Genomic DNA, 14,872 nt, shown 5'->3' with positions numbered 1-14,872 from the left:
TACACTATTATGCCGTTTTCATTTCATACCGCAGCCAGTCCCGTATTAATTTTTTGCCTTCCACAATAGGTGGACGGGCTCGAGGCCCCTTAAAACTGCTTGGCGGTGATAATTGGTGCGCTTAATGTTTTGGTATTTTAGGATGGTAGTTTTCCACCGTTTCGATGCAGTGGATTTCGTATTCTTTTTCATTTCGAAATTACCGCCACAATTTTCAATATCTCTTTCGTTTTCGGCATAATCATTGTACTTTGATTAATACACTTTTTACGATTGACATCTCACTTGCCGTGCATTAATTCGCATTTATGTCACTTATGTGCTTATAATCAATGCGCATGGTCGATCTAATTGTGAGACATGTGTAGGTCGTATCCCTAAACACGGTCGTTTATGTCTCGATTGCAGTCAAAGGAAACAATAGGATTACATTAAATTTTCGTCGATCGTTTTAATACACTCTTTTGACTTACCTCAATCCGTCGATGTCATCGATATAGAGCGTTTACACGGTTGTTGAACGCCTTCGGAGATAAACATGTTGAACAATATCGCAACTGCATACGTACGAGCAATGAGTTGTTTACTTTTGGCTAATCCCGCACTTGTGCTCTCAATTATTGTCTAAATCTTTACACGCGCACACACACATTGAGATGGAATGTTGAGTTACATTACCACCATAGCAGGTCGGTCGGTGCTGTCAAAAAGTGAAAGGTTGTCTATCCCCACACACAATCTAGATTCCCCTGTCGAACAACCGACCGATTCACGGCTACCGATGCAGACATATTTTCCATTCAGTCTTTCGCTATACGCGGGTAAACTCTGTCTCCGATAATAAAAATATACTATAATGTAATACAGTATAAAAAGTGTATGCATCCACTCGTGTGACCTATATTCATTGATGTTTCACTGCGAAGTAACGCACGCGGCAATTTTTCGCGCTCCTTCACCTGGAATATAATGGAGAACCACTAGCAAGTGTCTTTCAAAATTCCCTCTCCCTTTTCCTTCCCCACCGTAAAGCCCACCCCGACCAGGCTCTGTGCTACCCGTGCCTGTGGTATAATAAAAAATAAACTACAAACATAACTACAAAGAATAACGAAACGAAATACATATCGCAGATACCGAATTTCAAAAACATCTATAGCAAACACAACCGGCGCCATGGCTCGTACGTGCAGTGCGCGGAAAAAGCCTTTCGGTCAGATCAGTATAATGGAAGAAGAGTGCTTGATTGAGCGTCGAAGAACAGTGACGTTGAAGGAGTGTTCCGAAATAGTCAACAGCAACATTCGTTATAACAAGGACGGATTTAGGAGATTACTTCAAGACGAGGTAATCGCATGCACTTAGGCTCCACTTTTATCGCTGGTATGCGATATACGTTGCCTTGGTAACGAGTTGATTTTGTTGAAAAAGAATCATCACTTCGAATCTCACCTTTTAAACAAATTGCATTGCACGTAAAACGAGGCACGAGATTAGACGCCGCAAGGAGAGATGCTGAAAATTGTATACGTATATGTGCAATAGCGACGGAATCGATATCACGAGTATGACGCAAACAATCGAATTATTGCGGTTATCATTACATCCGGCAGCTTGAGGACGGTTACCCTACACATTGTCACGTAAGCGTGATTTCTGGTAGGTATTCTCGATCCGTAGGCAAACCTCTGCCCGAAGTAAATTGTTTGTAACTGCGCTCTTGTCATTGTCGTCGCCTGAACCCACGTGTCCTCTTTTCTTACGATGCGATCGTCGCTCCCAGTTTCTTCTCGTTATTCTAGCTGAACTAAAAACGACGCGAAGACAAACACGTAGCAATACGTTCATCATTCGCGGGTTAAATCAAACGTGCAAGTTTGCTCCGTTAAACATCCGAGCGAGCGTCGTCAATATCGTATACTTCGTAAAAACTAGTTCAATCGCGAATTTCACGAAATATTGACCAGCTTGATGAATAGCCAAAAGCATAACTGCGCCGATCGGTGCGGTGTGCAGTACTGTAATGGTTTTCTAAAATCGTTACGGGTTTGACGAACTTGGCGCAAATCTTGGTCACGTTAGAACCTTATACACGATAGACGCAACGCGCGTCGGAATCTCGACCCTGTAACCTTTACGCACGCTTGTATGAAATTACACCTATACCTATGTAGCCAACTACGCTGTACCAGCGCGTAAGTAAATGCAACACACGCGTATTGAGAAAGTTCGCAGTCAAGTGAATCTCGTTCGTTAGGCTCCGACTTGACTGTCTTAAACACACTGGCCTTCGAATTGGTCAATCTTTAATCAGCTCAATCCCTGCCCGGGTGGCCCTGTCGCTTTCGAAGTTTGAATCCTAATTGCACTACCTGCCGTATCGGTGGCTCTCGCACGTTAATCGGGGCTGGGAGAAAGGACAATTGTCGCGGTTGAGGCTGAAACTGTGTACGGAGTTTACGGCGATTATTTATTATACATGCAGCTCTTCACTCGTGCGGTGAAAAATCGGATACCTAGCGAAACGAACCGGTACGACCGAGTTCTGGACCAATGTAAAATGTCTAAAATCACTTTCTCCGATGGATCGATCGATGCTTTATTGTGGCGTCAAATTTATATTATTAACACCACTTGACGCCGCCGACCGAGCTAGCTAGCGAAGTACTGACAATCGACTTGAAAGAAGTAAACGTTGGGAAAAGTATTGTTCGGAAGGACGAATGCGCGGTACTTCTTGAAAAGAAATCGTGTTCTGTCCCTGCCACATCATATTGTAATATCGACACTGATCGTAAGGCGCGAAAGAATTTGATTTGCTGAGTGTCGGTATACCATGCGTTTTTGTTGACGCGCACCAGGGGAACCCTTATAATTATAGACAATTGAGAGTATAAGTCCATTCTGAGCAGCTCCGAGTATCGCATCAGCCGCGTGCCGACAAATAAACAGCGGACTTGTTTGTCAAGGGTAAACCTGATGGTGCGCATCCACGAAAACGCGCCGTAGGTATACACATACCTATACATTGATATAGGTATATATATTAGGGTGAGCCAAAAAAATTAACCTATCGAATCTACGGTCTTAAGAGGATCTATTTACTGAGAAAAAAAAGATTTCCGTTTGGAAAAATTTGTAGCAAAATTTTAAAAGGTATCGCTGACCATCTGAAAATTCCCACTTGAATAATATGCAAAAAAAAAAAAATTTTTTTCATTAAAAATGCCGTAACTATTGAAGCGTTTGGGTTGAAAAAAATCTTCAAGCATATTCTTGCAGGGCATTAAATTTTCCACAAAAAGATCCCCGAGCTGATTTTTTAGACTCCAAATTCGTATACTTACGGGGCGTGAAAGTCGAAGAAAAGCGGAAATGTGTAGTACAGCTTTAATACAAAATTATAATCGAACTTTAACGATAAATGAAGAACAAAAACAATTTATTTTGCAAGTAGTGCAATTACATCGCCAGCAATATCCTGCTTGTAACAGACAAAATTTTATCAACAATTAAAAAGAATGTTAACGTTTAAAAGAGTAATAAAAGATAAACAAATGAGTTAAAACTCTACTCCTTTGACGAATCCAGTTTATGAACAACATCTTTCGCACACCTTATTTCATTTTAGTTTGAGGTTATTCATTTAGTATGAATATTTTCAATCGTAGAGCCCTAAAACTGCATATTTCTGCTTATCTTCGACTTTCACGGCCCGTACGAATGCGAATTTTTGAGTCCAGAAAATCAACTCGAGGGTCTTTTTTAGAGAATTTAATGCCCTCCAAGTATATGCCTTGAAAACTTCTTTATCCCAAACGGTTCAAAAGTCATAGCATTTTTAACGAAGCAAAAATTTGTTGCGTGTTATTCAAATGGGATATGTATACACACACGCGCGCGCACACACACGCACACGCACGCACGCACACACACACACACACACACACACACACACACACACACACACACACACACACACACACACACGCACACACGCACGCACGCATATTATTGATACATATGTTATAACTATAACGGTCCGAAGGACCCAGGCAGCCTGCAGTGATACATTAATTATTGTGCAATGGAACATATTCGCATACGATATACAGCTGCAGTGTGCGGCAGGCTGGTACTTTGTCGGGGAGACCGGGGCTAGAGAAAGTTCGTAGCAGTTCCAAAGTAAATTTAAGTAGGGTTACTCGAATTTTCAAAAAAACAAGAAAAAAAAAAAAAAAGAAGCGGAGCAACGACTTGTTGTCCCAAGTATTTTGAATTACAAAAAATGGTAAAAATTATGAATATTTTTCGTACCATTGTTCTCTTGTTTCTGCTTTAATGTGAGAAACTCGGATTTTAAACGCATACTTTTGAGAAACAATTCGTTTCTCCATTGTATTTTTTCCCGGAAACCACAAAATATTCGACCTAGACAACGAAAATCCCGAAAAACTTGACCCGGACCCAGACAACCGCGGAAATGTCGTGATGGGGCAAGTTGTCGGGAAATTGTTATCACATGTGACAACTTGCCATAACCCACGATTTCCATTAAAACTGTGCATATCTTGCCGATCCGTTATTCAAACACCAGAATCATCGACCAATCAGAGCTATTTTGCTGCTGCTGCATTCAGCTGCATGATGTTTGCTGCACGTGAAAATGCAGCGTACACCGTTAAACTGAAATCGCTAACAGTTGACTCTTGGTGCACGTCAAATGGGCTCAACCGGAGGTAATGAAAGCCGATTGTCACGGTAATTTCGTTTAGTTTTTTTTTATTTTTTCTTCGTTTAACGTGCAAGTCCATCTCTGTTTCACATAATTTGAGATGCGTGGAAACGCTTACGTGACCCCTCTTCGAAGAATGAATTCGACCGGAATCACGACGTTTCATGCGCGTAATTCGAAAGTTTCGGTACTTTTCGATTGATTCGGTGGTACTTGCGAAAGCTTATGGTACTCGGTTCGCCTTGTACATACAGCGCAATACAGTATGATAGTAAAATTTTAGTACGCTAGCCGCATCGGTAATTTTTCTCGCACGATCCGCTCGCAGCCTCAAGGACCAGCTAAATGAATTACACTTTTCAAATCGGCTGTCTTTCATTATTTATTAACTTTGATTTACCTTGAACGCATATGCTGCAGCTCGCGCGATCGCACATTCACCGTCGCCTGGTAGATCGTAGGCATATACGTGTAAGCATTATGTATTTACACGATAATCTCACCGATCGTATTGAATTGCATGGAAATTAACGTCTATTCGATGTAGATGTATACATACACGAGTATACAAATGAGACACGCTTGACTTTCGCAATCCGTATTTAAGGTTGTTCATGCCAATGAGCCTGATTATTGTATTTCAATATACAATAGCCTTTACCCTTAATGTATCATATCATATTATACCTATGAGGTATGTTTTCTGGTATACAATGGCCACGACAACATGCGGACAGAGAATGATAGGGCGTAAGTTGATAAGAGATGCACGTAGAAAAAAACGCGTAGTGAGAGATTGACGGTGTACAGATATACCTTACAGATACTGTAATGCATACGCGCGACGTGTATTTATAACACCGACGGTATACGTTACAATTGCCACTACGGTATCTGTACGTGAAAAAAGATTTTCAACGATATTACAAAATGTCAATCGAGTCAATCACCCTGTGAGTTATTCCGGCTTATATCATTATATTCCGGCTGCGTACAACTTATACCTGTACAGTCCGGATTTGATTCTCGGTTTATTTTACCACGGCACTGTATCCCCTAAGCTATAAAAGTATTATAGGTGAGATACATGCGTTCACCGCCATCACCCGTGCAGACGAAACGATCGTTTCGCCTATAATACCTTTACCTGGCAGGGCTTCATTCCGGCGGGTATCCGTATCCCATTCGAACAACGCTTGCAGAATATCGCTGCACCGCTAATACGTTACAATCGATTTATATTCGCAGAATTATAGCACCTGTCAACCTTTCAACTTTGAAATTTTGAAGCTCGGCCGGTTAATTTGTCGCTTCGTTTGTCGGCCCCGTGCAGCCGCTCGCCTTAGGACAGGCAGGTGTACCTACCTATGATTGCAGTCACAACTCAACGCTCGCGTGCCCGTACGAGTATATCATATGAACGGCAAGCAATTTTCAGAGCAAACGCACAACCGTAAAACACACTCGCAGCTTATCCCCCCCCCCACTACCAATCAAGGCTGTACCACATCCTATGCCAGCACACCTATAATTCTCCTAATGCCTACACGCACGCAGAATAACGTTACACATATCGCGCGCATTCCAATTACTAATCCAAGTCAATAGCTCGGCTTGCTCCGATTTAACCAAGGACCGAATTATACCGCAATGAATAACCGCCCGACAGGGCGTTCGTTCGTACGCGGGCTTTTTTCATTGTCGCGGTTGCTGGAAAATATGCCCGAAGCGCCGTAAATTCGGGATTCAGAGCGAGGGCCTGGTTTACATACATTTTGAAAAAAATGTTTACGGAAACAGACGCAGGATGCAATATATACGCGCGCGCGCGTGGCGTGTCCGTGTGCATATATCTATATTGTCAAAACATGTTTCAGAATTTCATGGACAAACTGTTTGTCCTGTTCGATCACGACCAGGACGGATTGCTCATCCAGGACGAGTGGATTGAATTTTTGAAGGAGAGATTGACGTGAGTGCCGCGAAAGCAAAGACGTAATTAAAACAGTAATGATCATGTATTTGATTTATTTCAACAGTACGGAAAAGCAGATAGACTTTGCCGAACAGCTCGAAAGTGTTGCCTACGTGTTGTGCGGCGAAGAGGCAGTCACGGCGTTCACGTTTCGCCAAATTCTCAGAGCCAAAGGAGTGAGCCAACTATTGTACATATTTCCTCCACGCTGAATCCTGTATTTTTCGTACTTTGACTTGACATTTGTTTTCCTCACAGGTCGTAGACAAAATATTTCGCTTTCTCGACCTGGAAAGCGCCGGATACGTCACCGCGGGACAAATAATGGAATTCGTTGGCAGCATCACCAGCATTCGGTGAGTTTTGATTATCACTCCTCCGTATACCTAGCGAACAACCTACGTACCCACGCGCCCACCCATTTACCTAACCAACCGCCCAACTACCCGACCGCTCATTTCACTTACAGGTACAGACATGTTTTACCTACATACATTATCATTCCGTACTGATTCGTTATAGCAGATCTAAATGAAATGTATTGCACCCAGATCGCGCGCCGGATTTGACAAGGAGAGTTTGGCGCATCTGGAAAATATCTTCAAGCAGACCGTAGGAAATGAGAAGGAAATTAGAAGAGAGGAATTCAAAAAAATAGTCGTATCTAAAAACGTAAGCACACCGAGTGTATTTCAGAAGCCTGCCGCACGTCGACCAGTTAATATATTTATAACTCGATATTGCACGTCCCGTATAAAAATTTCAGCCATTCTTCACCGAGCGGGTGTTTCAAATATTCGACAAGGACAATTCAGGAACAATATCGCTTCAGGAGTTTCTCGACTCTATGCATCAATTTGCAGGGAAAACGCCCGACGACAAGATCAAGTTTCTGTTCAAAGTCTACGACATTGACGGTGAGCGCGTTTGATACCAGTCGTCATAACGAAATCACATAATACCACAACTAAATGTAATATACTTGACGAGCTTGCCGATATGTGAAACAGGCGACGGATTGATTCAGCATCGGGAACTGCAGCATGTGATGCGCGTCTGCATGGAAGAAAATGGTATGACATTCAGCGAGGATCAAATAGAGGATCTCACGATAGCGCTGTTCGAGGACGCCGATCAAGAAAACAGAGGCGCGATCACCTTTGAATCTCTGAAAAGCGTCCTGGAGAAGCACGATGGGCTTTTGGAGAATTTGTCTATCAGGTGAGTTTTATAGTGATACAGCTTTCGAGTGAATTCGTTCTTCTTTCGCGATGTCTTCGGTATAAAGAAATTGATATTTTAGCATCGACCGATGGCTGGTACCCCCGAAACCAGAACCGAAGCAGCAATCCTCTGTTCGTCGATTGTCGGCTCTTAGACCGTATCAACTTACCAAGCCCTACATGAAGAACAATTATGTCTATATAATATTCACAAGTGCATTTCTCATCGTCAATGCTGGGCTATTCGTGTCCAGAGCGATACAGTACAAGTCATCCAACGGATTTGTCATCTTGGCCAGAGCTTGCGGTGAGTTTTGATCGCATTTATGGTACTGTAGGTCAAAACAAAAATACTAACGATAAGCGCAATTCACGTAAACTCAGTCGCGGTACACTTGTTCCTTATATTTCTCTACTGATGAATTTCGCGAAGAGCTTCTACGAGTCAACGCGCAAGATATTCGTAAAATTTAAAACGGTGCCGTGATGATCTTGCGACGAAACTTACGATAGCTGTTGCTTTATTCACCATCCATAGGTCAGTGCCTGAACTTCAATTGTGCCTTTATTCTGATACTCATGCTTCGACACTCCATCACATTCCTGAGAACGCATGGATTCAGCTCCGTGATACCGTTGGACCAGCATATCTATCTTCACAAAACAACCGGCGTGCTCGTCGGTTTCTACAGTATTATCCATACGATAATGCATCTGTTCAATTTCAGTAAGGATCATTCACTATATCTTCATACAAGTGCATACGCCTCACTCAGACACATCTCTGCACACATGCATATTTGTATAGGCATACATAACGCGTGACAAATGCCAAAAGGGCTTATCACAGCAGCTGGATAGGGCTTTGTGCCAAAAGGACGCATAAAACAAAAGTTTTTCATGTACCAACGTTCGGCTTTGGAAAAAATTTTGTTCATACTTCGGCTTAGAATGTGTTAATAAAGCGATTGGTAAAAAAAAAAAAAACTATACGCCTTTTTGGCTTTGCAAAGCAAAAAGGACGTATAATTTTATACAAGTCCTTTTGGCATTTGTCACGCGATATACCTGTAATACCAGCCGGAAGAAACGAACGTTCACCAAAAGCGTATATTGTGGTGTCTGTTATCCAAATTTCAGAACTGATCGTCGTCAACGATTATGAAATAAATAAGGGCAATTACACTTATGCCGAATGGATATTCACTGGCCAGCCCAAGCTGTTCGGCCTTGTTCCGGGTGCAGCCAATCCGACCGGCGTTGCTCTGGTTCTTATATTGACCGTGATGATCATATGTTCCATGCCCTTCGTTAGGCGAGGGGGTTGCTTCGAGGTATGAATCGCAATCCAAAAGGCGTCCAAAGAAGTCTGGTTGAATCGATTTTGCAGGAGCACTCGTTGTACAACGAAGCCGGAAAGCTCGAACAATTTCATCATTATATGCACAATGTGTTTTAGATATTTTACTGGACTCATTTACTCTACGTGCCGTTCTGGATCTTGCTGATATTTCATGGACCAAATTTTTGGAAGTGGTTCGTCGGGCCCTGTACCCTGTACCTGGTGGAGAGACTACGTCGAGTAGTCTGGCTACAATCGCAGCGGGGAAACACATACATTTGCTCGGGGCTGCTCCTCCCCTCCAGAGTGACGCATCTCGTTATCAAGAGACCCAACCACTTTGATTTTCACCCCGGTGATTACGTCTTCGTCAACATTCCAGCTGTCGCAAAATACGAATGGCATCCATTCACTATCAGCAGTGCTCCGGAACAGGAAGGTCGGTTTCTCAACTTGAAATTATATCCTATCGTGAAGCGTTTTAGTCCTTACACAGTTACTCACCCGCTCAGAGATCCCTAGAGGCATGCGGATATGTACGATCGTACGCTGTTAAAAATTTCTGTGGCGAATCTATCAAAAATGTACGCGCAGAAAGCAGTATTCGGATTCGATATTGTAAATTTATTATACATATGGTGACTAATTTCAAAACCAGACTTTTGAAATTTACCCTATCGTTTGGTGAAATTACTAAACATTAGTGCGACAAGAGTAACAAGCTTGAATATCACGATAAAATACAGGGATTTTAAACTGCCGTTTGTTGAATTCACTATACGAGTCGATCGAGTAACGTTATGGTAAATGTATATCGGAGATTTTTTTATTCAGTTACACTTTCGTCCAGTAAGTGTGTAGAAAATTTACGAATATGAATAACAGTGATATTATCGGTAGACCTTTGTGTCGAGTAGCTATAAAGTCACAAGATAAACTGTACACCACTTAGTAGATACACACTTTAAGAATGTGACATCTTTTTCTAATATTCACATTATTTGCGTGCTTATAGATTATATGTGGCTTCATATTCGTGGTGTTGGCGAATGGACGAATACTTTATATTCGTACTTTGACAGGGAACAGATGAAATTACACCGCGGAGAGGTCTTACCTGTCGAATGTTGCACCCAACGTACATCCGGGGCTATCAAGACCGTCGAAAAACTACCGTCGTAAGTTTGAGCACGATCGATTCAAATGTATCGGATGTAGACGTGACGCCGGTACGATTTATTCACAGGAATTCGGAGGTGACCTTGTGCAGAACCATCAAAACCACGGTTACTACAGGTAGCGCGGAAGAAACCAACGGTGTGGCCAATCCGAGTTTCGAAGGTGACGACGGCTGCAGTCATCCAGGAATCAATAAGACTCGCGTCAGTGGGCGTGAGTAGGGAATAATACGATTATTGACTCGACTGTAAAACTAATGTGAAAATAATTTCTCGACTCTCGTACAGTAGGTATCACGAAATGTAAAACGTTTTCAGGTGATCCCAGACACTTGTCTAAAAAAGTGGCCCTCAACGTGCAATTGCATAAGATAGTATTGAGTAACAAACATCCTCTTGAAAAATCAATTTCGATGCCCGACATGCGGATAAGGAACAAAAAAAGAGAACGATTACTCGCGTGAGTATTCAACGGTACCTGATACAGGTATATCTTTCGCGAATCCATTTTATCACCCGTTGTCGTACATCCTCATCCTCAGACTTCGTGACTACGCGAGATCCGAGTCAGAACCGAGCTTCGACGAATCGCAAATAAGGCGTGCGCGACTGAAATCATTGGGTCTGGCCTATTTGAGTCCACAAAATAAATCTTTGGCCCAAAGCTTCAGGTACATGCGAATGAAGCCGACGATAATTGCGTTCAAAACACCCAGCCTGGACAATTGTGGAGCAGACGATATCGTCGCTACTATAGATTGTGAGTTGCAAAAATTTTCAACATGTTCGCGGTACGGTTATACGTCAGGGGGAGATAGAGAAACCGCATTTCTCGACTCGACGTGATGATAATGTAATTCCAGCAGAAACAGAAGAGTCCGACACTCGCAGTCCTCCGCTGATTGCTGCCGAAGAAGGAACAGCCAATGTGTTTCATATTCAGAGTGTTGAAGAGTCTACGAAAGGGAAATCGCAGTCGTTCCACACTCCTGTCAATTATCCCGTCGGAAAACCTTTGGCGGTAGATCACTATTTGTTGTAAAATACACCAGAGCTGTTACTGTCAATCATACGTACAGTAGAGAAGGCACAGAGTTTGATAATCAATGTCCAGGGCCATCGTGAATAACAGCACACCTATAACCTGACTTTGAAGCTGATATAATTGCATTTACAGATTTATTTAGATGGGCCGTACGGTGCTCCGTCCAGTCATATATTTCAAGCGCAGCACGCAGTTCTCATCGCCACCGGCATCGGCGTCACCCCATTCGCCTCGATACTTCAGTCGATAATGCATAGATATTGGAAGGCGAGACATTGCTGCCCGAAGTGCAAATTTTCTTGGGCCAGTGAAATACCGCCAACCGTAATGCATTTGCGGAAAGTTAGTGAGAACAGAAACATTGTGTATCGAATATTGTTACATGTTTGATTTAGTTATCGCCGTCATCTTAACGTCACAACGGTTTGACGCATGACTTTCAGGTAGATTTCTTTTGGATAAATCGGGACCAGCACTCTTTCGAATGGTTTGTCAATTTACTGTCGCAGTTAGAAATGGAACAGGCTGAACTCGGAGCAACGATGGAACGTTTTCTAGAGATGCATATGTACATAACGAGCGCCTTGCAGAAGAACGACATGAAAGCGGTGGGACTTCAATTAGCAATGGATTTGCTACATGAAAAGGTTCGACTATTTTCCCCCATTTCGTACTACTTGAACGGATTCTGACGTGTCGAGTTATTTATGCTTATAGGAAAAACGTGACCTTATCACTGGGTTGAAAACGAGAACTAACGCCGGCCGTCCGAACTGGGATAAAGTGTTCAAGCAGCTCCAAGATCAAAAGAAGGGTAAGATAACGGTATTCTTTTGCGGCCCTCTACAACTAGCTCGTATCTTGCGATATAAGTGCGATCAATTTGGGTTCAATTTCAGAAAAGAGGTTTTCTAACACGATTTGTTCTTGCTATAAATCCGAGTGTAACATTGAGCTTGTCTAATTGTAAATATCGTGATTATTGGGTATACATAAATTTAGTACATACTAAACATTAACCCTCGCGGGTAATAGTTTTCGGAGGCATTACACTCGAACACGATCCATTTTACCTGAAAATCATTCAAGAGTCGGAAACTTGCATGGGATTTTCTTGGGAGTGATCTGAAATGGATATAATTGAATTATCGAGAGCAAAGAGAATCGTGTCCATTTCAGATTCTATGTTGGACCGGTATGCAATTTTCGAAAACTGTATACGTACGATTATACTATCCTATCGTGGGGTGAAAATTGTTTCCGTATGTTCGAATTTGTAATCGAGTAATCACGGTCCGCATTCTGCAGTACGTAAGTACGTGCATTAGAATCGCTAGCGAGGGCCGCATCGGTGCTGAATAGTAGAAACCGTTGAATTCTCACAGGGTTGCCATACACACATTTCGCGAACGATGCAACAAATAGCATCATATATTAGTTGCATTATTGTAGGTTGAAAATGTACAATAAAAATTTTAAATTACATGAGACTGATGAACTAATTGTAGATACAGAAGTTACAAATTCCTGTTCCAAACTCGTCAGCACGCGCCGTGGAAGTCATTCAATACACAACTGGTTTGTTATTGGTAATAAAATATAGAGTTATCAATGGTTGGATCGATCTGTGGGTTATTAGGAGTTCGACATAGGCGGTTTATCCGCTTCTAATTGTAAACATAATGCGTATATCTACGGTATTGTTCAAATTATACTTATACGCTACAGGTAATAAAATCATATATTTATTGACTTGTGAGACTTTGATATTGGTTTAAACACATTTTCATTAGAAATTTACCTTTTTACGTAAATTGTTTTGCGACCACTCGTGAACTGTTATCTCATCGTTCGCATCAATCTCGCCGTCTCATGCAACAACCAAATACTTAATAGTGTCGCAAAGAAGTGCATCTGTTCCTCGGTCATTTCATTCGATTTATTTATATTGCGATGTTATGTCCATTATTGTATTTTACACACCAGAATGAATGACCTGATGCGTAATAAACATCCTGAAGTAATGATAACGATAATAATATAAATTGCTATACGAGAATACTGAATACTTGACAAAATGGTAGAATCAAAAATAAATAAATCACCTTTATGCGTGAATTAGTGACACTAAAACGTTAGAGCTTGTTACGAGTATAAATCAAATTGCATACCGCGCTCTTTGGTGATTCCGGTAGACCGCCTGTGCGTACAAGCTTGTGAAAAAGTAATAGGTTTAGAAATCGAAATTTTATCATTCGCACAATTTTGAGGGATAAATTACGATCGGACGATTGGGTAACATGAAAATGCGTGGCCTGCCATTGCACACAGACCACCGGCGAACAATCTTGTGTTACACCATGACGTGTCAGAGAGATCGGGTCCTTCGAATGCTCCCGAATGTGACGTAGCTGTAGCCACGGTTTTAGGTACAGGTCTGGAAACTCGTAGGGTGGGGAGTGACCCAAATAGTGTCGCAAAAGCTAGTGCTCATTTCCGCCACTTGGCGCAGTCCAACCTTAGACTAATTGGGGTAAGTCGATCAACGCGCTAATCAAGTCGACGTAGTCTTCATTTCCGCCACTAAGAGCGGTGCAAACTTGCGGTAAGCCAATCAAGTTGGAACAATCGATCGGTCGCATCAACTGTGATAATTCCCAGCACATAAAAGTAACCGAGTATCCAGACCTGCACGTAAGACCATGGACGTAGCCGAGGACGAGCTAATAAAAACAGAGACCCGTACCTTCAACTTATTGATTACCGTCAAGTATAGAAAAACATTTAGTACCGTTGCATCGAATTGGAGTTACAATTGCGAGCTGCAGTAGGAGGATATTGATTGTGTATAAATATGTGACATTCGAAGGCTAATATTAGGCATGTTTTGGCGAACTACTTGTATAGCTACGAAGGTGTAGCGGAACCAGGAAGGAGGAGGGCTGGAGTCATATCCGCGTTACAAACAAGAGTGGGCCACATTCTAGTTGGGTCGAGTTTGTCGTTCCAAGATGGTTTCAATAGCGATGCTCGCAGCGGTGATATCGTCTGTTGCACTGCGTTTGACGGCTGACAATGCAGAATATCATTTAAAAATTGTACGCGCGAGAGGCGCGCGTAAGTACAGAGCGTTCAAATTTCTGATGCAACAGACGAAACCAGCGCTACGAGCGGCGCTATCGGTACTACGAACTTCCGACCAGAATGTGTCCCACCTTTGCTGTCGGAAAGAGTACGGAGTTATGTTTCCTCTCCTATGCTTTTCCGAGCAGAACAGGGAGTACGTTTCACAGACTTATTAAAGTTATTTATAGGTAGAGATAGACTGCACGGTCCGTGCGAGAGGGTACAGTTTTCACAAGTTCGTTTCTCCC

The 14,872-nt window shown here is 42.3% G+C and overlaps 1 protein-coding gene and 1 long non-coding RNA gene across 2 annotated transcripts; one reads left to right on the top strand and one right to left on the bottom strand.

Annotated features, from left to right (window-relative positions):
* The first annotated feature begins 536 nt into the window (after positions 1-536).
* Nox (NADPH oxidase) lies at positions 537-12,991 on the top strand. The gene is made up of 19 exons (XM_046622236.2): positions 537-1,347; positions 6,613-6,707; positions 6,775-6,886; positions 6,969-7,066; positions 7,262-7,382; positions 7,477-7,627; positions 7,721-7,931; positions 8,014-8,240; positions 8,472-8,660; positions 9,074-9,267; positions 9,393-9,714; positions 10,291-10,453; positions 10,522-10,667; positions 10,772-10,913; positions 10,996-11,213; positions 11,317-11,474; positions 11,631-11,840; positions 11,942-12,145; positions 12,216-12,991. The coding sequence occupies exons 1-19, from the start codon at positions 1,177-1,179 to the stop codon at positions 12,411-12,413; spliced, it is 3,330 nt and encodes a 1,109-aa protein (XP_046478192.1). The 5' UTR covers positions 537-1,176; the 3' UTR covers positions 12,414-12,991.
* Positions 12,717-13,884, bottom strand: LOC138190831 (uncharacterized). The gene is made up of 2 exons (XR_011176930.1): positions 13,670-13,884; positions 12,717-13,513 (listed from the first exon to the last, which is right to left on the bottom strand). It is a non-coding gene; the product is annotated as an uncharacterized lncRNA (long non-coding RNA).
* Between the last annotated feature and the right edge of the window lie 988 nt (positions 13,885-14,872).

This window comes from Neodiprion pinetum, chromosome 4, assembly GCF_021155775.2.
Source record: "Neodiprion pinetum isolate iyNeoPine1 chromosome 4, iyNeoPine1.2, whole genome shotgun sequence".
Lineage (NCBI taxonomy): Eukaryota > Metazoa > Arthropoda > Insecta > Hymenoptera > Diprionidae > Neodiprion > Neodiprion pinetum.
This window is presented reverse-complemented; position numbering and strand designations above follow the sequence as displayed.

Bases quoted from the DNA above. Each gene is read 5' to 3' on its own strand.
- Nox (XM_046622236.2), top strand. From the start codon at position 1,177: ATGGCTCGTACGTGCAGTGCGCGGAAAAAGCCTTTCGGTCAGATCAGT. The intron at 9,268-9,392 runs GTATGAATCGCA...AATGTGTTTTAG, and splicing joins GGCGAGGGGGTTGCTTCGAG to ATATTTTACTGGACTCATTT. The intron at 11,214-11,316 runs GTGAGTTGCAAA...ATGTAATTCCAG, and splicing joins TATCGTCGCTACTATAGATT to CAGAAACAGAAGAGTCCGAC.